Genomic DNA, 21,710 nt, shown 5'->3' on the forward strand with positions numbered 1-21,710 from the left:
AATTGGAGATATAGTATTTCATTTTTTTCTAGTTGGGGCCTCTATAAATTGATTAAGGAAACTTTCCTAAACACATTTGACAAACTCTAACTCATCCAGCCATTTTGTAGTATGAGAGTCCCAGCAATGTGTGGAAAGTTAAAATCACCTTTTATCATAACCTTATGTTCCCTGCTATCTCTCTACAAATTTGCTTTTCCAATACCTGCTGACTATTGAGTGGTCTATAATATAATCCCATCAACACTATCATCCCTTTCTCATTCCTTAGTTTCACCCATATAGCCTCAGAGGACGAGCTTTCCAGTTGGTCCTGTCTGAGCATTGCTTTGACATTTTCCTTGACTAATGATGTCACCCCTCTCCCTTTCATCTCTCTCTATCATGTCTAAAACAATGGTACCCAAGAATATTGAGCAGTCAACTAAGTTTCCTCCTTTGTTTGACTTGTGCAGTGATTTAATATTGCACATTCTGTGAGGAAAAACAATATCCTGAGAAAGATCAATAGCTAAATTAGTGAAGTAAATGAGTGCAGGAAATTATGGATTATTCGACAATGTTCTAAATTAGTTGCATATGAACTGATTTGATTATGGGTTCATCCAGAACAAGAAATGACTGAATTGACAGGAGCAATTCCTGCCATAAAGTGCTCAGATGATCTGAAGTAGTGTGATTTGATAATAAAGTGGTTAGGCAAATGGCAATTCAGTGAAAAGGTGCTATGTGATGACATTTTTAAGTAGTGGCTGTCGTTAGAAAAGTCATTTGTATGTCGAACTATTAAATAATGGCTAAATGTTTTCAGAGATAGCTTTAGCTTTTGGATAGTTGGATCTCACATTGGAGTTAGAAAGTTTAGGTTCAAATCCCAGTCCATTGTGTAATGGATCTATGTTTATAGTTAGGTTAATGTTAAGCTATATTTCTTATAAATAGTTCTTAGATTAGTTGTGGGTTGGTTACAGGGTTACACACACATTTACAGAGAACTATTGTCCTCAGAAAAGAGAGTTCATTCTCGGAGTTATAGTGTCTAGGAAGACAGAGCTAATGGAAGTGAAGTGGACTTTAATTGATTCAAGAACAAAGAAGTGTTTGCTTTATTAAAAACTGAAGTATTCAAGTAAAATGAGAATGGCTGAAGGAAGCCATCTGTTTTGAACTAACCAAACCACTTAAGCCACAGAGATGAGGTCAGAGGTTGTTATGGATATGGGGTTGTTTTGTAAAAGACAAAAACTCTTGCAGAAATGAAATTAAAACTGTTGAGGATTCCAGTATGTGGTCTTGTGGTTTCCAGGAATTAGGACCGGCCTCATTGATGATGTAACTGTCACATGATTTGGATAAATATATTATCAAATTCAGACATTTTTGGATAAGAGTACAGAAGTCAAGACCCTATGACACACAGGGGTTGGAACCCTGTGAAAGACAGGGTTGAATCACAGTAACAAGAATAGGTGATCTATTGTGTTACTTCTTTATAAAAAAAAGGGACACAGAATAAGTAGATTTCAAAAGAGAAGCCTACTTCTAACTGTCTCTTTAAAAGAAAAAGAGCAGTTGTGTTTGGAAAACAGATTCCAAAGTCTTCATTCAGAAGAAGATTTGATCCTGGAAGATAGGATTTGTATTCTCCTTCTCACAGGAGAATACAAGATGGTGGTTCAGAAGATGGTCACTTCTGTTTAAGGAACCTTGATGATGTTTAAAAGGGCTTTATAATTATTTCTGAACTGAAAATGTAAGACCTTCAAGCAAGACTAAAATTATGGTGAAGTTTTAAAAATGGACTTTTAATAGTGGGTCTTTAATTACACACACACATTTACATTTGTGCATAGTAGGGTTAAATTTAGAGTTAAGTTTAGAGAGAAATAAGAAATGTTAATAGTTTAATAAAACTATTATTTTGAATTTACCATTGTCTGGTGAATTTTCCATTGCTGCTCCTTTGTTAGTGTTAACAAAGTCCTTTTAGTCCCAAACAAAATTAAAAGGGTGTAACGGGCTAAGCAATCGTGCGGGTAAATAGGCCAAATCACCGTAACACATGGCCAGTCCAAGATGATGTGGACTCCCCTTCACCGCTGAGCAAGACCTTGTGCCTCGTGCCACATGCGGGTTAAGGAGCCTTCCACTTCCATGTAGCAGCCAGCCGGCTGGAGAGTGACATTGCGACATGATGACGTTAGTCCCAGAAGCTGGCGGGTATGTCACTGGAAGTGGGTGGACCAACACAGAGATGCGGCAAATTCAAACCAATAAAGTCATTCTTTTGGTTCACCCTCACACAGCGTGGATGTCTCTTTACATGGTAACACTGCTGCAGCAGTTGCTACAGTGGTGACACCAACAGTTCCAGTAATTTGGAACTAGCATCGGTCACACAAGATAGCAGCAACCAGCTGCAACTAACGCGATGGGTGCACATCTCTCACTGTTCTTGGCAAGGCAGCCCAGAAACTGGCTACAGCTGGCTGAGTCACAGTTCCACATCAGGGGAATTGTTTCAGAGGACACCAAGTTCTGGCACGTCGTCAGCGCCATGGAAACTGCCATAGCTGCCAAAGTAAGCTCCTTCATAGAAAATCCACCAATGGAGCATAAGTACAAGCAGTTCTGATGTTTCCTCCTCCACATCTTAGAGCTCAGCCGGCACAAGTGCGCCAGCAGAATCCTCAACATGCAGGGCCTGGGCGACAGAAATCCCTCTGAGCTAATGCATGAGATGGTGGCCTTGGCGGATGGGTACACACATTGTTTCCTGTTCGAGGCCCTATTCCTCTCAAATTTACCAGTACACACAACCACATCAGTATCGGACATGGATTTCGGAGCTATACACTTCATAGTCAAGGAGGCAGACAGGCTGTTCCACATGCCACAGCTCCTTCCACATGCAACCAGTCTATGCAATCAGCGCTGCCACCCTGTCCAGTCCATCAGAAATACCAGCGGTAGCTGCGGCACAGCGGCAAAGTGAAGAGCGTGCAGAGCAGAACAGCGAGTACTGTTTCTACCACCACAAATAGGGCAGGAGTGTCCAGCAGTGCACCTCCCCCATGCTCATACCCCACTGCCAAAACCAACACGGCGATGGGAAATGAGCAGGCCGGCCGCTGATAGTGGCTTCAGCAGTTGGCACAGAAAGGCCTATTCTACCTCAGAGCCCAGAGGACCAACAGAGACTTCCTTATCGACATGGGCACGGAGATTAGCCTCACCCCACCCACATACTTTGAGGCAAGACACAACACCAAAGGCTTTCCCTTGCAAACGATCAACAGGTCCTCCATTCCCAGCTACAGGATATGCCTGGTCACCATCCATGTTGCATATGCTGCTTTCCAATGGGACTGCACCATCACGGCCCGTGGGTCAGGCACTACTCGGAGCGGATTTCCGCTGGGCTTACGAACTGATTCTGGTTAGTAAATGCCACAACTTTCCAGTTTTTCCTCCTCACCCTGCAGAGGCACTCTTTCCTGCCATTGGGAATCCACACCCTGGACCAAGATGAGTACACCTCCCTACTGTCCAAATACCCGGCTTTATTGGCACCAAACTTCCATGACTCCAACTCGCCACAGGCGTGGAGTACTACAAAGAGACCATCGACTCTCCAGTGCATGAATGAGCCCGGCACCTCCTGCCAGACAAGCTCCAATAAGCTAAGACCGAGTTCATCACCATGGAGAAGTTGGGGATCATCCACTCTTCCAACAGCCAGTGGGCTTCCCTGTTCCACATGATGCAGAAGATTTCCAGTGGTTGGTGTCCATGTGGCGACTACTGGCGTCTAAATCAGGCAACAGTCTCGGACAGGTACCTTTTCCCACACATCCAGGATTTCGCCATGAGGCTACAGGGCTGCAGGGTATACTCCAAGGTGGACCTCGTAAAAGGGTACCACCAAATCCAGGTACACACCAGTGTCCAGAAGATGGCCATCATCACACCTTCAGCCTCTGAATTTCTTAGAATGTCTTTCAGACTCAAAAACGCGGCCCAGACATTCCAGCAGCTAATGAAAGTGCTCGGCAGGGACCTCTACTTCATCTTCGTTTATCTAGATGACATCCTCATCGCTAGCCCTGATCCCAGTACCCACAAGACACACCTCACCTGCCTGTTCGACATACTGGAGCAGTTCAACCTCACAGTGAACCCAAATGCAAGTTCAGCCTGCTGGGGCATCGCATCACCCAAGAGGGCACCACACCACTACCCAATAAGGGGGAGGCCATCCAGAACTTCCATAAGATGAGTCCGACCAAAGGACTACAGGAGTTCCTGGGAATGGTCAACTTCTACCATCACTTCCTCCCAGGAGCAGCCACCCTCATGCAGCCCCTGTTTGGCCTCGTCAAACTCAGTGTCAATGGACGCCGGAGGCAATGGAGGCTTTCCATGCCACCAAGTCAGCACTGGCGAAGGCCACGGTACTGGCACACCCAGATTCCTCCTCCCCCCAGCCCTCACAATGGATGCATCAGACAGAGCGGTGGGTGCAGCACCTCCAAACACCAGAGCTCAAATACAGCGTATTTGATCACGAACTGCTGGCCCCTCTACACTTCCGCTATATGCTAGAGGGGAGAGTGCTCACCACCTAAAGAGACCATAAGCCATTGACCTACGTGCTGAGCAATGTGTTGGACCCGTAGCCAGCAAGACAACAACAGCACCTCTCGTATGTATCGGAATTCACCACGGATATCTACCACGTTGCTGGCAAGGCCAACATAGTAGCTGACGCACTGTCCCGGCCTGCTATCGCCACAACCTGTGGAGGGCTCAACATTGCCCAGCTCTGGCATATCGGATGGTCATCACCAGCCTGAAGGTCAGAGGGAAACTGACCCTGCTGTGTGACATCTCCACTGGGTCCCCAAGGCTGATCCTACCCATGACCTTGTGATCGCAGGCTTTCAACCAGATCCATGGCTTATCACACCCCACCATAAGGTCCACGGTCCACCTGTTCTTGGACAAGTTCATTTGGCATGGACTCCGCCGAGACATTATCCTTTAGGCTCGAACCTGCTTATAGTGCCAAAGGCGATACCCATGGCTGTGTGCAACACAGATGTGCTTCCAGGTTTTCCTCACCACCTGGGTCATGCATTTTGCAGTCCTGACCCACATCACATTGAACCGAGGAGTGCAGTTCACCTCCTCCTTTTGGTCCAACCTGGCAAAATTCTGCAGCAGCCAGGTCCACCATACAACAGCCTACCATCCCCAAGCACGGACTGAAGGCCGTGTTGAAAGCCCGACTGACCAGGCCGAACTGGATGGACAATTTCCCGTGGGTACTGCTCTGGATCCTCATGACACCAAAGGAGGACCTGCCAGCATCATCCGCAGAGATAGTGTATGGCTCACTACTCTCCATAACAGGGGATCTACATTTCAACACCCCCCCCCCCCCACCACCCAACGTGTTAGATGTCCTGCACAGGCTGAGCGAGCAAGCAGGTGGACAACCTCCCATCCCACCACTGTCCTGACACTGCTCACCACCCAGCCACGTTCCAGCAGATCTGCAGTCCACCCACTACGTTTTCGTATGCAGAGGACAGCAAGGGACCCTCCAACAGTGCCCATATGAAGGGCCCTTTAGGGTACTGTGGAGAGACAGCATGGTGTTCACATTGGACATTGGCATCGACAGGACAGATTCACAGTCGCCTGCCTCAAAGTCACACACCTGGACTCTAAACTGGACCACCAGGTCAAACACAGAGGTAGACTGCCCAAAGACTGTAAGTCAGACGGCTTAGAGAGCGGCGGTGATGCTGGTGGGGGGGTGTAGTGGGCTGAGTGACTATGTGAGTAAATGGGCTGAATTGCCGCAACATGTGGGTGGTCCAAGATGGTGCTGGTTCCTCTTCACTGCTGAGAAGGAGCCTTCCCCAGCACCTTGTGGGCGAAGGAGCCCTCCACTTCCACGTAGCGGCCCACTGGCAAGAGAATGACACCATGATGTGATGACATCACTTCCGGAAGCCGACAGGTACATCACCGGAAGTGGTTGTGCCAGCGCGGAGACACAGTAAATTCAAACCAATAAAGTCATTCTTTGGTTCACTCACATGCAGTGTGGATGTCTCTTTTCTCGGTAGCACTGCCGCAGCAGTCGCTACAGTTGTTAGTTCGTAACATATGACTGAAACACAAAATCTTGGTTGATACTCCAGTGAATTATGTGGGAAGCATTGAATGATCAAATGTGCCATCTTTCATAATAAAATGTTGAACCATTATTCAATTTTTTCTGAGATATATAGCACTGTCCAAAGATTACCAAGTTCTCCCTTTGTCCCATATCTCATCAATAAAGCATAATTTCTCATTTTAATTACACTCTTCAATATGGGAACTTGCTGTTATGCTTCATAAATATCCTAAAATCTCTGAGGCAAGCAAATACACCAAAAGTTGAGAGTGAAACAAGTAAAAGAGGCATACATTCTTTATTTGAATCTCATGGGTCATCGCGGTTGGCATCGTGGTTAGCACAATGCCTTTACAGCATCAGCGACCAGGACTGGGAATTCAAATCCTGTACCATCTGTAAGGAGTTTCTATGTTCTCCCCGTGTCTGCATGGGTGTTCCCCTGGGGCTCCAGTTTCCTCTCACCATTCGAAACGTACTGAAGGTTATTTGAGTGTAAATTGGGCTGAATGGACATGGGCCCAAATGGCCTGTTACCGTGGTGTATGTCTAAATTTAATTTTTTTTTAATTTAAAAAATTTTAAATTACTCACCCTGAATATATTGGTGACTGCTCTGTGTGAAGTGCTGGTTGTAAAGCTGTGCAGAGTGAAGGAACATCACTTCCACGGTGGAACCATTTAGCAAAGCTATCTGGTCTTCATTGTCTAATGTTTGGAATCCTTAAACAATATACACATGACTGAATTTCCAGATATAACATTCAACCTCATTTTACCCATATGAAATATATAAAAGCAAGGCAACAATCTATTTAAAAATTTTTACTTATCTAATGTTTGATATTTTCCGATACTATTGCTGCATGAATCATGATCATTTTTACATTTAAAACTGAATTACAAATTAGCAGATGATTTTCTTATCTTAAACACCTACAGTATAGGTATATTTGCCTCTCATCTGGAGTGGAGTTGAAAGTTCTAAAGCATTTGTGGCTGAAGAATTTATTGAGGAATTCCTGGGAGGGGCAATCAAAGGGCATACAAGTAAATGAAGCAGGAGTTTGACACCTACAAGAATATCACTATGCTGGAAAGGGTGCAAAAAAAATCACAAGGATGAAAGACTGAAAGACTTGTGTTATACGAGGCTAGATAGACTTCCCCAGAGCACACGAGACTGAGGAATAACATGTATACAAAATCATGAGGGACATCAATAAGATGAATAATCAGTGTCTTTTTTTCTCAGGATAGGGGAGTCCAAAACTAAAGGGCATCAGTTTGTGAGGGGGAAAGATTTCAAGGGGCATGAGCAGCAACTTTTTCACTCAGAAGGTAGTGAGTATATAGAAGTGGTAGAGTTGGGTACAATTACAAAATACATTTGAACAGGTACATGAATAGGAAAAGGATATTGGTCAGTAGGCCAGCAGAATTAGCTCAGGTAGGCAACCAGGTCAACAAGGACTAAAGATCCTGAATCTGTGCTATGCAGCTCTATAACTTTACACATTCATCAGGCATGTGACAAAATGAAAAGGGTGATAGTCTTTAATCTAGCCTATCACATTTAAGAGGATCAGGTAGCATGCCTTTTAAGAAATAGTATCCAAAATGGTTTTAATTAGTATTTTTTTAAATGCTAATTGTTTTGATTTGGAAATGTTAAAAATAATTCATTGCCTCAAAAACAAAAAGACACCTGCAGATGATGAAAGTCTGAAAAAAACTCAGAAAATGCTAGAAATACTCAGCTGTTCAGGAAGAAACAAATGCATACAATTAAACACATGTAAATTTTATTTCCCAAAATAAAAATTAATTCAGTAAAATAAGGTAACTAAGCATTTCTGATTCATTGGAATGGTACAAACAACAAAAAGGAAGTATTCTTGGAGTTGCAGTTGCACATTTGTTGTGTGTGAAGGAAATGTGACCTCCCTGCCTGTTTGGAATGTGTGTATTGGGGTGGTCACGTGTCCTCCCCGTCTGAAACTAATTTGGAAGTCACATCACCTGTCAATCAAGGTTGGAATCCAGCCACCCATTAGTGCACACCTTGCCGCTGACTAATTTAAATTATTGGCTAGAAGCACCGTTTAGCACTGAATATAACACCAACACACAGCACATTGTTTCTTTCTGCCTTGTGAACCAAGCCCCAGATATCGCTCCATGCCAGCTCGCTATGGTGGACCTTGCTAGAAGTGTCATAGGTAAAGTGTACAATACACTGAAGCTGAGCCGTAGTATTGCGATAGATCAATACTTGCAAAGAGCCATATCCCCATTGGTACAGGGAACCGGGTGTGTCTAAGATTCCCTGTTTGTAATGTGTGTAGTCATTTGTGTGAGCGTGTGAGTATAGGTTCACTATTGTCGGAGTCCAACCTAGGTCCAAAATAAATGTCTAAGTTAAATAGTAATCAAGTACCAATTAACATTCTCCCACTGGTCTCCTGTGTGTTAATTAAGTTACATGCAATTGTAACACTTGTGTCCAGACTTGTCTCTCTGTGACCCCACCGAACCTGATACTCTTCCCAACATGACAACATTACACTATTGAGGCTTTATTTATAGGCTTATTCCATTATATAATATGTGAAATTCTGCTTCATATCTACTCACCTGGCAATCTTTTAGTAAATTCTACCAATACTTCCACTTGTAAGGTAGCATTCTCTGAAAGACGAAGAAAATCCTCTACAGGATTTGTAGGTTCCAAAAGCTGTAATATAGATGGTGATATCAGAAATATCTGAGAAGTAACAATGTGATTAATAATTTAAGCCTATAAATACTTCTCTCCATTAGTGTCACAATAACGAAGGGGAACTATATTAAATAAATGGTGGAAATAGCATTTATATTGTGGAGAGTGAAATAGAGAAACTCTTTCACCTGGAGTATCAACTGCTTCTCCATAGATAATGCTGAATATTTCCATTATTCTGTACTTATTGCAGATTTACAAAATGTCATTTTGTTTTTGCTCTTTTGGAACTATTTATTTGAGCTACTATAAAGTACCTGCATTCTTCAGATTCAATATATTTAATTCAAACCAGACCATCTGCAGACACTCCACAATCTCCATAGGGCTGTGTTCTGAGACCCCTGCTTTACTCATTTTACACCTACAACTGCGTAACTCTATGACAATAACACCATTTACAAATCTGCCAATGATACCATGGTAGTGGGTTGTATAAAGGAAGGGGACGAGTCAGCATACAGGAGGGAAATTGAAAACTTGGCTGAATGATGCACCAATAACAACTTTTCCCTCAAATGTCACCAAAACTGAGGAGCTGATTGTTGACTTCAGGAAAGGAAAGCCAAAGATATACAATCCTCTGGGATTGGGGGATCATTGGGGGATCAGAGGTGGAGAGGGTGAGTACATTTAGGTTCTTGGGAGTCACTATCTCAGCAGATCTTTCCTGGGCCTAACACACCAATGGCATTGAAGAAAATATGACAGTGCCTCTACTTCCTTAGGAGTTTGTAAAGGTTTGGTATGACATCAGAAACCCTGGCAAACTTCTGCATGTTTGTGGTGGAAAGCTGACCGGCTGCATCTTGGTCTGGTATGGGAACACTGATACCCTTGAGCATAAAGCCCTCCAAAAGGTAGTGGACATAGCCCAGAACATGACAGGCAAAACTCTCTCCACTATTGAGTAGATCTACAGCGAATGCTGCCATTGGAGGGCAGCAACAAATCCTCAAAGACCCACACCACCCAGCACATACTCTGTTCTTGCTGCTGCCATCAGGAAAGATGTATAGGTGCTACAAGACTCGGATCACCAGGTTCAGGAACAGCTGCTACCCCTCCACCATCAGAGAAATAGGTACCTCATGACTGGCAATATTAAAAGCTATATATTCTGTAACATATCAATAATGATCATGAAAAGTACTAATTATTTACCAATTCATACCCACCGTTTATGCAAAGTGCAATAATGATATTATAACCCTTCTGGATAGACACAAATATGCAAGGAATAGAGAAATACACATCATGTATTAGTTTAATTTGGATGTCATATTTAGCACAAATACATGGGCCAAAGGGTTTATTCCTGTGCAGTACTATTTCATGTTATTTGTTCTAAAATGTAAACCAACTTTTTTTTAAATTTCAAACAAAATAGAAACAAAACAAACATGGTTAGCAAGCTGTTCTAAACACATCAACATGACTGATGATGCAATTGCCATGTAAAACTGTACCATAACTGGAATGAGTTAGAATCATAAACCAAATAATCGTTAATTCTTTTGAGGAATGGGTATTTACATATCTGCAATATTTAAATACAAAAAAAAGATTTAAATGTACTTATCTTACATACATATTTTCTTGCTGTTTCTTGGGGTATTCGGTATTTGTGATGAGCTTCTACAATGTAATCAAGGAGTTGTTGTTGCTCAGCTGTAAACTCCACTCTCTCCTGAATCTGTGCAAACAATAAGAAGGTGTTTATACTATTCAGTGCAATCTTCACAGTCTTCATTCAACTTGGATGCTCTGAGAAGTACAGAACCTACATCTGTAATTCGATAACCAAGCAGGAAATAAACACCTATCACATGAGATACATTTGCACATCCCTATTATGGAGTGTTTTAAACATTGCCACCTTTCATTAGAATCATCATTATTTAGAAGGCAAATGAGTTCACTAATCATTAATGTAACAATTTACCTTTTTAATATGGAACAGAATTTCCATGCAGAGTTCATCATAGCAAAGTGTGGATTTCAAACTACAGGTTTTTTATTATCAACTGTCAGAAGGAAGAATGCTCCTTTTTCTTGAATAAAAGTGACCACTACTCCATTAATTCTGCTGTATAATCATAAAAACCAAATCGTGTATGTGAACATTATCCATTTTTCTGAAGTAATAAATTTCATGGTAAGCTCCATCAAATGATAAATAGAAAGGGTATAATATTGCTTACACTCTCACTAGAGTGACTCTTGGTATCTTTACTGTCATTTGGAAATTAAATTAGTCATGCTTGGATCATAGGATCCAAATAATTTTCTGGAAGTTCATGCAATATGCTCTGATGTAATAGACACCATGATTGGAATCATCAAATGTTAAGTAGGCTGCTTGGAGCAGTGAGATTTTCAACCAGTGTCAATTTAACATGAACTCTTTGCAGCTGGTTTGATTGTTGCTGGTTTGTGTATATTTACATTTAACAACTCTTTAATAGTATACCATCATTGATATGTTTTCTAATTTTGAGATACATGTAAATTGATAAATAATTGAGAAATAGAAATTTTATTTTTCTGACAAAATAATTTGAAAATGAACACAGAATTCTACTTAACCTGCCCATAGATTTACAAATTCAAGTAAGGAATGGGCTTCTCATTTCATCAAGCATGCTCCACCCTTCAGTATAATCATGATTGATCTAACTGCAGCTTCAATCTGCACCCATTCTTTAAATGACCTACTACATTTAAAAATTGTTGAAAGAGTGCCTCTTCTGTCATTTGAGGAACAGAGCTCCAAAGAGTCCCTACCTACTTGGAGAAAAATTTATGCTTCATGTTTGTCTTAAATAAATGATGTCTTATTTTTAAAGTGACCTCCTAGTTCTAGATTCTCTCTAAAAAGAGAAAGCATCCTTTCCTCATATATATCCTATCAACACCCCACAGTATATTATTTGCTTTCAGTCAAGTTGGCTCCTCCTGGATTCTAAACTTTAGTGGATACAAGGCCAGCCTGTCCAACTATTTCTCATAAGGTAACTTCACATATTAGTCTAGTAAACCTTTTCTTCAGCTTTTCCAATATATTTGCAACACTCTAGATAATGGATTAAAAATCAGAGTTCATGGAACAGTCTGGAGGGGTGATAATGAGATAGGCTTGGTGTCAACAGAGGACGTGGAACAAATGTTACTATGCATACTATTGATTAGATCCTTATGGAAATTAAATTAAATGGGAACAGGAAGGGAAGCGATTCTCAGGGATATTTTGGAACAGCAGGATGGGAACCAATGAGTACTAGAACCTTATTGAAGTATTGCAGTGGCTCTGATGAAACACATTTCATTATAATGCCTAGGGTAAAGAATTGATTTAAAAGGTTCATGCAAGGAGTTTTCGGGAAAAAGCACAAATTAAAGCAACTTTGATCATTTTAATGACTCGAGGCAAAAGGGGGTTTTGTTTGCTCTTAGTGTGAGGTGAGTTGCAGAATCCAGGAGCAATTGATGGGAATGTGGGGGAATGATATGAAAGTTGGAGGTGCTGTGGATCGGGCAGAAGGTTGTTGTAGATTACAGCAGGAAATAGACAGGATGCAGACTCGGGCAGAAAAGTGGCAGATGGAGTTCAATCCAGATAACTGTGAAATGCTGCAACTTGAAGGCAGTGTACATGGTTATTGATAGAATTCTTACGTGTGGATGAGAAGAAGAGCCTTGGGGTCCAAATCCATAGTCTTCTCAAGGTTGCTGTGTGGTTGAAAGGATAGTTAAGAAGACTTATGGTATGGTCTTCATTAGTCAGGGATTGAGTTCATGAGATGGGAGGTAATGTTGCAGCTCTCTCAAACTCTGGCTGGACCACTCTGCACTCTCCCCATCATTTCTCAGCTTCTTTCTCTTCTACCTTCCCACCTATATCCACCTATTATCTTTTACATGTTAGCCTCTTCCTCCTTACTCTTTCCCTTCCTCCCTCCTTTCCTCTCCTCCTGCCCCCACACACCCCCCCAAAATTTTATATTCAGGTGGCTGCCAGTTTTTCCGTTTTCCTGAAGAAGGCCTCAGGCCTGTAATGTTGATTGCATTTTAGTTCCTATGGATGTTGTGTGATATGTTGAGTTCCTCCAGGACTTTTGTGACTTCTACTCAACCCCAGCATATACAGATTGTCTTGTTTAATTCTATTTCATTAGCTTCCTTTTACAATGATGCATGTTGGAAAAGTGATCATACAAATGTTGGAATAACAAAGACTGCAAATGACTAAGCTAGACATGCACCTTTGTTTTAATTGCAGATGAGTAAATATGGAGGTCAATGAAATTATAATTAGGGAAGAGGATGAACATCATCATGGAGATATTTGAATTTGGAAGCCCATTTCTCCTAGGACATCACGACAGGGACAGAGAAAAAAAAATATCAGATATGACATCAGACTCATCAACTGGTAAAAGTTTAATTTGTATAATGTTTTAAGCAAGTGAAGGGAAAGGAAAGAAAGGTCAAAAGTAGATTGCAATGGAGTATTCCACACAAAACTCAAAACGGTCAACCAGTTTACCTATCTCGGCTGCACCATTTCATCAGATGCAAGGATCGACAATGAGATAGACAACAGACTCGCCAAGGCAAATAGCGCCTTTGGAAGACTACACAAAAGAGTCTGGAAAAACAACCAACTGAAAAACCTCACAAAGATAAGCGTATACAGAGCCGTTGTCATACCCACACTCCTGTTCGGCTCCGAATCATGGGTCCTCTACCGGCACCACCTACGGCTCCTAGAACGCTTCCACCAGCGTTGTCTCCGCTCCATCCTCAACATCCATTGGAGCGCTCACACCCCTAACGTCGAGGTACTCGAGATGGCAGAGGTCGACAGCATCGAGTCCACGCTGCTGAAGATCCAGCTGCGCTGGATGGGTCACGTCTCCAGAATGGAGGACCATCGCCTTCCCAAGATCGTATTATATGGCGAGCTCTCCACTGGCCACCGTGACAGAGGTGCACCAAAGAAAAGGTACAAGGACTGCCTAAAGAAATCTCTTGGTGCCTGCCACATTGACCACCGCCAGTGGGCTGATAACGCCTCAAACCGTGCATCTTGGCGCCTCACAGTTTGGCGGGCAGCAGCCTCCTTTGAAGAAGACCGCAGAGCCCACCTCACTGACAAAAGGCAAAGGAGGAAAAACCCAACACCCAACCCCAACCAACCAATTTTCCCTTGCAACCGCTGCAATCGTGTCTGCCTGTCCCGCATCGGACTGGTCAGCCACAAACGAGCCTGCAGCTGACGTGGACTTTTTACCCCCTCCATAAATCTTCGTCCGCGAAGCCAAGCCAAAGAAAAGAAAAATTCCAATCAAGGTATGATTGGGTAATGAAGAGCTTCAAGAGGTTGGTCAAGGCTCCTGTTAATTCCAACCTACCAGTTACCCTTGACCCATTCCAATTTACCTACTGTTGCATCAGGTATCAAGAGGGGTGATATGATACATAAGGTTTCATTATATGCATACAATTTATTAGTTTATATTTCTGAACTTAAGAAATCTATTCCTTTTATGCTGTCCCTACTCTCTGAATTTTTCAGAATACAATTAAATCTTTATAAGAGCGAATTTTTTCCTATTAATAATCAGGAGTATTTATATGATCATATACCCTTTAAACTTGTTAAGAACCAATTTACTTATTTGGGTATTAAAATTATGAGAAATTTTAAGGATCTGAATTAATTTAATTATCTCCCCCTGATAGAATATACGAAACAAATGCTTTCCAGATGGTCTCCAATGGCGTATTAACACAATTAAAATGATAATTTTACCAACATTTTTATATTCTTTTCAAGCACTACCTTCCTTTGTCCCTAAAATATTGTTTGACAAGGTGGACTCAAAGATATCTTCTTACATTTAGAATAATTAAAATCCTAGATTGAGCAAACCTTTATTGCAGAAACAAAAGAAAGATGGAGGAATAGTTCTCCCTAACTTTAGATTTTATTATTGGGCTATTAATATCTGATATATTATCTTTTGGATTTATTATTCAGATGTATATGAATGACCTTTATGGGTAGATTTGGAGAGGAATTATTTTGGCCTTATTTCTAGGAGCTCCTCTACCCTTTGTGTAATCTAAAAATAATAGACGAGATCTTAACCCAGTTCTTAAGCATACAAAAAGGTTCCAGTTTCATAATTTTTTTGGGTTTAATCTTTTTGTTTTATCTAGTAAAATACATCTTAATTTATTTTTTTTAAAGCATCATTGATTGATTGATCAGGCGTTTTCAATATGGAAAACTAAAGGAGTAATAAATAACTTTTTCAGAACTATTTGCAGGAGATTGCTTAATATCTTTCAAACAATTAGCAGACAAATATGATTTGAGCAAGGCACAATTTTTTAGGTATTTGCAAATTAGGGACTTACTGCATACTTTACTTCCAAACTCTCATTCTACTTACCCATCTAACATGATGGACACCTTTTTTTCAGGTGTATCCACTTCAAAAAGGGTTAATAGCTACAATATATAAGTGGTTACTTAAACTTGCGACCAATATCCAATGATAAAATTAAAGGTGCTTGGGAAATGGAATTCCAAAAATTGCTTCTGGACAATCAATGGGATCATATTTTTCTACTAGTAAATACTTCATCAATTTGTGCCTGTCATTTCTTAATTCATTTCAAGGTGACACTTTAGGCACATATGTCTAAAGGTAAGTTGGCCCATATTTTTCCCGATGTAAACCCTACTTGTGATAGGTGCAAAATTGAGATAGCCACTTTAAATCTTATGTTCTGCTCATGTTTAAAACGAGACAATTTCTGGAAAGGTGTCTTTGAAACCCTAACAAAAGTTCAAGAATTAGAAATGCTACCAAATATATTAACAGCAATTTTTGGAATCATACCATCAGAGACTGGACATATGTCTGTTTCCACACAACGAATAATTGCCTTTTCAACATTTTTGGCTAGAAAAGCCCTGTTACTTAAATGGAAGGATCCTAACCCATTGCTGTCATGTCATGTTTAAGTTTGGAGAAAATTAGGAATCAGGCTTTTTAATCATCTTTTAAATTTGAAAAAGTTTGGCAACTGTTTATTCAATATTTCATATAGTTTAAGATCATAATTTTATACTGGATTGTCTCCTAGTTCCTTATGGTAAATTTGGTTTTAACCAGGAAACCCTTTGTTTTCCTACTTTACTCTCATAATAGACTGCCCAGTCCCTTTTTATTTTGTTTTTTTTTATTAGTTAGAGGGAATTTTGTAATAAAAATTAAAATTTTTCTTTCTCTTTTTTCTTTTGGTTTTACAAGAGGAGAAAAATTTTATGGTTAATATATATTTGTTAAATACTAATATGTTCTTTTTCTTATACATTTGTAAATACATGTAAAAACTTAATGTAATTTTCCACTTGTATATATGTTCACTATAACTCAAGCAGATTGAAAAAAATAAATTATGTGAAATAAAAACAGAAAATGCTGGAACACTCAATAGTTCAGGCACCATCTACGGAAAGAAAAGCAAAGCTAACGTTTGGTGTCCAACACCCTTTGTAGAACTGAAATGATGTGTACTACTCAGATCAGAGTGATTCTTGCTATGCATTAACTGAATACTGTTTAGAGTTACCCTGTCATTGTAATCCATCATTTACTCCATAGTTGATTTGAGTGTGAATATCCTTTAGAATGCTTTTTGATTTGAACACCACTTAAAGAGATGAGAGCAATGACAGTGAATTTAGACTTTGTATCGCAATATTAGTTGCATTGATGGAGAGTTTGTAATTCTGCCATTACTACATTAGTAATTTTCCCACTATCATTACAGAAATTGTGTCATCATAAGGAATAGTCTTAATTTCAGCCTTTACCAATGTTAAGTTGATAAATAGGATGCAGTAAAATTGACTTAAAATCACAAAAGAAAGTACTGAGCAACATCCAAGTACAGTATATTATGATGTGACTCCACATGAACCGATGGGAATTCTCCTTCCATACAAGAACTGCAGTAGATGTGGAAGGTATGTAATCACGAAACTTGTTGGAAAATAATCATATTCATTATAAACTTCCTCCCCCACTACAGCCAAAATTCAATACTGCCACTGAATAAAATGAAATGTTATCCCCCACGTGGTGCTTTTCTCTTTCAATGACTATCTCTGAAAATCTTAGAGAAAAAAACATGAAAACATTGATTTAATCTCCCAAACCATATTTATAGAGAAAACAGAGCACAATGCCCAGATTGATGTGGCTTGGGGGTACTGTGACAGAGTATATAGATATGTTTTTGGGAGATAAATTGGGAAAGGTTTGTTAAAGTAGGTTACATACAACACTTTAAAACAGATCTAATTTAAAATACTGGAGCTCTGCCCCATGCTGGACATGTCGGGGCCAACAGCGTTTGCAAAGGTTTTGGAGAGTGCCCAAGAGACTTGACTAATGGATTGTTGTTTACAAAAAGGCAACAGATGAAAGAGCTTGACAGAGCTGCAGATTGTCTGGAACTATTCTAAGAGGGTCATGTAGTTTTACAAGCAGAGAGAGTCAAATAGGCTTTCTCTCTGAAAAAGAGAGAGAGAGAGAGAGAGAGAGAGAGAGAGAGAGACAGATCACTTCTACAGTGTTATAGCCAGTAAGAGCAGCTGGGACTGGAACAGGACAAGCTGGCAAACTTGTGGAAAGCCCCATTTGGAAGATGGGTTGTGAGTTCTAGGTTCAGCCTGGTCAAAGTCCTTGTAGTTCATGCAAGAGGAGAGGACTGGCTGTCTAATGTTTCACTTGGAATAAGTGAAACAAAAAGGCACTCTGTGGTGATCTGAAAGAAAGAGGTTATCATCTGGAGAACATTGAAGGGGGACAAGTTTTGTCAGCAAGACACTGAAGTGGCTGATGGAAGTAAATCAGTTGTGGATGTCCTGGAACAACAAATCTCTCTCTAAAAACCGACAAGAACCTTTCTGAGCGGGAACCATTTACCTTTCAAGCGCCAAAGCCTGGTGAACTTTATAAATGTTAAATTCTGTGCACAGTATAAGAATTGCCTGCAACCAGTGAACTTGAAGGAATTAGAAGTGTGATTGGACTGTGAACCAAAGAACTTTTCTGAACTTACACACACACATAACATACATGTACGCTTAGAATTTGAAGGAGGTTGAGTTGGGTTAGTTAAGTCAATAGTGATAAGTTAAAGTGTGATTCTGTTTTCATGTTTAAAGATAATTAAAGTAACTTTTGTTTAAATAACCATTTGTCTTGGTGAATATCTATTGTGCTGAGTTTTGGGGTCCTCTGGGCTCGTAACATTTTATGGGGCTTGTCCTTTTGGATTGAAAATTTGAGTTTTTGTGATTTATGAGTTAATTGGTTTTTGTTCAAACTAATTTAAAGCTTGTGTGGAAAAACAGCAGAAGTGGATGTTGATACATTTTTGTCACAACCACCACCTGCAGTGCTGCAGAACAAGAGAAAAGAGGAACTGATGGTTATTTCTAAGGCATTAAAGCTGACTGAAGTCAAGCATTGGATGAGGAAAATACAAATACAGTGGATTATAGTGAAATATAATATAGGTGAGGGAAAATTTGTTGAGAAAGACTTAGAAAATTTTCCAGAGGATAGATCTGTTCAGTTGCAATTGGAATTGGAGAAATTGAGGGTGGAAGAGGAAAGAGAGAAATGGAGGGTGTTGGAGGCTGAAAAAGAGAATATATGAGGCAGAGGAATCCGAAAAATGGAGGGAGGATGATGAAAGACAGAAAATGTGAATTAAAAAAGATTGAAAGGGACTGACAGTTTCAATTAGAGAAGTTAAAAATTGAGATGGAGGGATGACATCATAGTATGGGGAACCATGAGAATGGAGCATGGTGGGAGACTAAGGAAAGTGCTGGAAGCAACAAGGAAAGCAAACCTGAGGATGAATAGAGAGAAATGCCAGCTCAGAGTGACAGAACTAACATTTGTAGGAGATATTATTGGCAGTGAGGGCATCAGACCAGATCTCAGAAAGATGTCCACCATTGGGAACATGCCAAGGCCACAATGCAAAAAGGATGTACAGAGGTTTAATGGAATGGTCAACTATATCGGTAAATTCATATCCAATCTCTCAGAAAAGATGGCTACATTGAGAAGACTAACAGAAAAGAACATTGTATGGGAGTGGAACCATGAGCATGAAAAGTCATGGAGTGAACTAAAGAATCTACTCACAGAGGAATCAGTTCTGAGGTTTTACGACCCAGTAAGACCCATCAAGATATCTTGGATGGATGGCCCAACATGAAGCACCTGACATATCAGAGTACTGGAACTGCAGGGCAGAACTATCAGAGGTTGAAGAAATCATCTACAAAGGAAGTAAAATCCTTATCTCAAAGAGTCTGAGAAAAGTGATGCTAAAAAGGATACATGGAGGTCATCTTGGAATTGAAAGTGTAAGAAAAGAGCATGAGGGGTGATTTACTGGCTATAAATCAACAATGATATAGCAAATGAAGTGTCAAACTGTACAATATCCCGGAAATATCAAGCAAGCAATCCTGCAGAACCACTAAAGCCACACCCAGCACCAAACCAACCTTACGAGAAAGTAGGCACTGTCCTATTCGAATATCAAGGGAAGGACTATCTTGTAGTCACAGACTATTACTCCCTGTATCCAGAGGTGTGTAGACTGAACACCACCATTGCAGATGCTATAATAACAGGTATGAAAGCCATATTCTCCAGACATGGCTTGGCAAGCAAGGTCTTCACAGACAATGGACCCCATTTTTGCAATTCAAAGTTCCAACATTTTGCCAAAGCGTGGGACTTTGTACACACCACATCAAGTTCTCATTTTCCACAGTCCAATGGTCTAATGGAAAAACCAGTACAGAGAGTGAAAAGACTGATGAACAAGGCAAAAGACAGTGGAACAGACTGACCAGAGCATGCTGGTATACTGCACAACGCCGCTCGAGTGTGGTATGTCACCAGCACAACTCCTTATAAGATGTAGGCTAAGATCAAACCTATCCACACAGGAGAATCTCCTAAAAACAAAAGAGGGGAGAAAGTGAGGAAATTCAAAGAACAACAGAAAAAAAAGCAAAAGTATTACTTTGACAGAGGTACAAAAACCTACCAGAACTCTACACTGGTGATCAAGTCAGGCTAAACAAACTTATGGACTCAGAATGGAACTGTCCTTAGTTAAGTCCAACCAAGATCATACACCATTCAGACAGATGAAGGTGCTGTTTTGCAAAGAACTCGTCAAGATCTTCAAATGGGACCAGCCACAGTAGATGAAAAGATGGATACTATTGAACAACCTGAATACACAGCTGAGAAGACATCATCTGAGGCAAGAACTCAGATTCAAGGACAATCAATCAGGATTGTCAAACATGTGAATCCTCCTAAGAAACTCAGAGAGCAAATTTAATGACTCCTGTTATAAATAAAGTAGTGCTATCTTATTCACTCTTCAAGTTTTAGTGTATATAAATGTAATCATGCAAAACAAGTTTAAAAAATGTTAACAATGTTGATAATAATGAAAATGTAAGTTCCAGGTGTTAAAGTTAAAATTGCAGAGTTATACAAAGAAAATATATTAGTTAAAAGTAAACTACTTTTGTTTTAAGAAAAGGAGATGTAATTATAGGATCATGTTTGCAAGGTCTTAAGGATCATAGTTCCTGTTCGATTATACTTGGCTGTCAGGAAGGAGGCTCACACAGACAGAGAGGCTGCTGTATGAGAAATCTGTAATGGAGGCTTGAAAACCTCATGGCATGTCTCATGGTGGACTGTATCCAACAACTTTAAAGTAAAGAACCTTTTTCTTCATCCATGTGTAGTCTAAGAACTCACACATAAATACAAGATGAAACATTTGCACATTTAAGGAACTATGCAGCTCTAGGGCTCTCTTTTCTTCAACATTTTTCAGGGCCCTATGATTTACTACTCAAATCCTGCCCTGGTTCGACTTACCAAAGTGCAACTTACACTTGTCAAAAATAAATTGAATTTTCCATGCCTTGGGTCACCTTCGCAACTGATCTAGATCCTTTTGTAAATTTAGACATCCTTCACTGTGCATTACACTCCAAATGTTGGTGTCATCTACAAATTTACTAATCAATCTGAGGACATTGCCATACAAATTGTTAATGTAAATGACAAACAGTAGTGGACCCTTTACCAACCTTTGCAGCACACATCTGGACACAGATCTCCAATCAGAAAAATATTCTTCCACTACTATCCTCTGCCTTCTACCACTAACCCAGCTTTGAATCCAGTGCGTCAGATAATTGTGGATCTCATGTAATTTAAACTTCCAGACTAACCTGCGATGCAGGACCTTGTCAAAGTCCCTGCTAAAGTCCATATATACAACATCCACTGCCCTGCTATTATCAACTCTCTTGGTCACCTCTTCAAAAAAACTCCATTAAATTCATGAGTCACAATCTGCCACACATGAGTACCACAAATCAATCTCTGACTATGCAAATGCCAGTAGATTCTGATCACAAAATCCCCTCCACAGATTTTGCAGCCACTGATGTAAAGCTCACTGGTCTATGGTTGCCTGGCATGTCCTTGCTTCCCATTTTAAATAACAGCACAACTGTAGCCACCCTCTAGTCTTCTGGTACTTCATGCAAGGCTGTGGTATCTCAGCAAGGCCCTC

The 21,710-nt window shown here is 40.4% G+C and overlaps 1 protein-coding gene and 1 long non-coding RNA gene across 6 annotated transcripts in view; one reads left to right on the forward strand and one right to left on the reverse strand.

Annotated features, from left to right (window-relative positions):
* LOC138764951 (uncharacterized) overlaps positions 1 to 21,710 on the forward strand; it is a 143,425-nt gene that overhangs the window by 8,990 nt on the left and 112,725 nt on the right. Inside the window, exon 3 of the long non-coding RNA XR_011358382.1 lies at positions 13,258 to 13,410. This is a non-coding gene — a long non-coding RNA (uncharacterized lncRNA). The remainder of the gene's footprint in view (positions 1 to 13,257; positions 13,411 to 21,710) is intronic.
* Positions 1 to 21,710, reverse strand: part of LOC138764947 (bile acid receptor-like) — a 139,529-nt gene that overhangs the window by 6,252 nt on the left and 111,567 nt on the right. For all 5 annotated transcript variants that reach the window (XM_069941429.1, XM_069941428.1, XM_069941432.1 and 2 more), the window contains 3 exons: positions 10,567 to 10,671; positions 8,831 to 8,930; positions 6,788 to 6,916 (listed from right to left, as the gene is read on the reverse strand). In XM_069941429.1, the coding sequence (XP_069797530.1) occupies positions 6,788 to 6,916; positions 8,831 to 8,930; positions 10,567 to 10,671 (334 nt within the window). The remainder of the gene's footprint in view (positions 1 to 6,787; positions 6,917 to 8,830; positions 8,931 to 10,566; positions 10,672 to 21,710) is intronic.

Source organism: Narcine bancroftii, chromosome 5 (genome assembly GCF_036971445.1).
Source record: "Narcine bancroftii isolate sNarBan1 chromosome 5, sNarBan1.hap1, whole genome shotgun sequence".
NCBI classification, from domain to species: Eukaryota; Metazoa; Chordata; class Chondrichthyes; order Torpediniformes; family Narcinidae; genus Narcine; species Narcine bancroftii.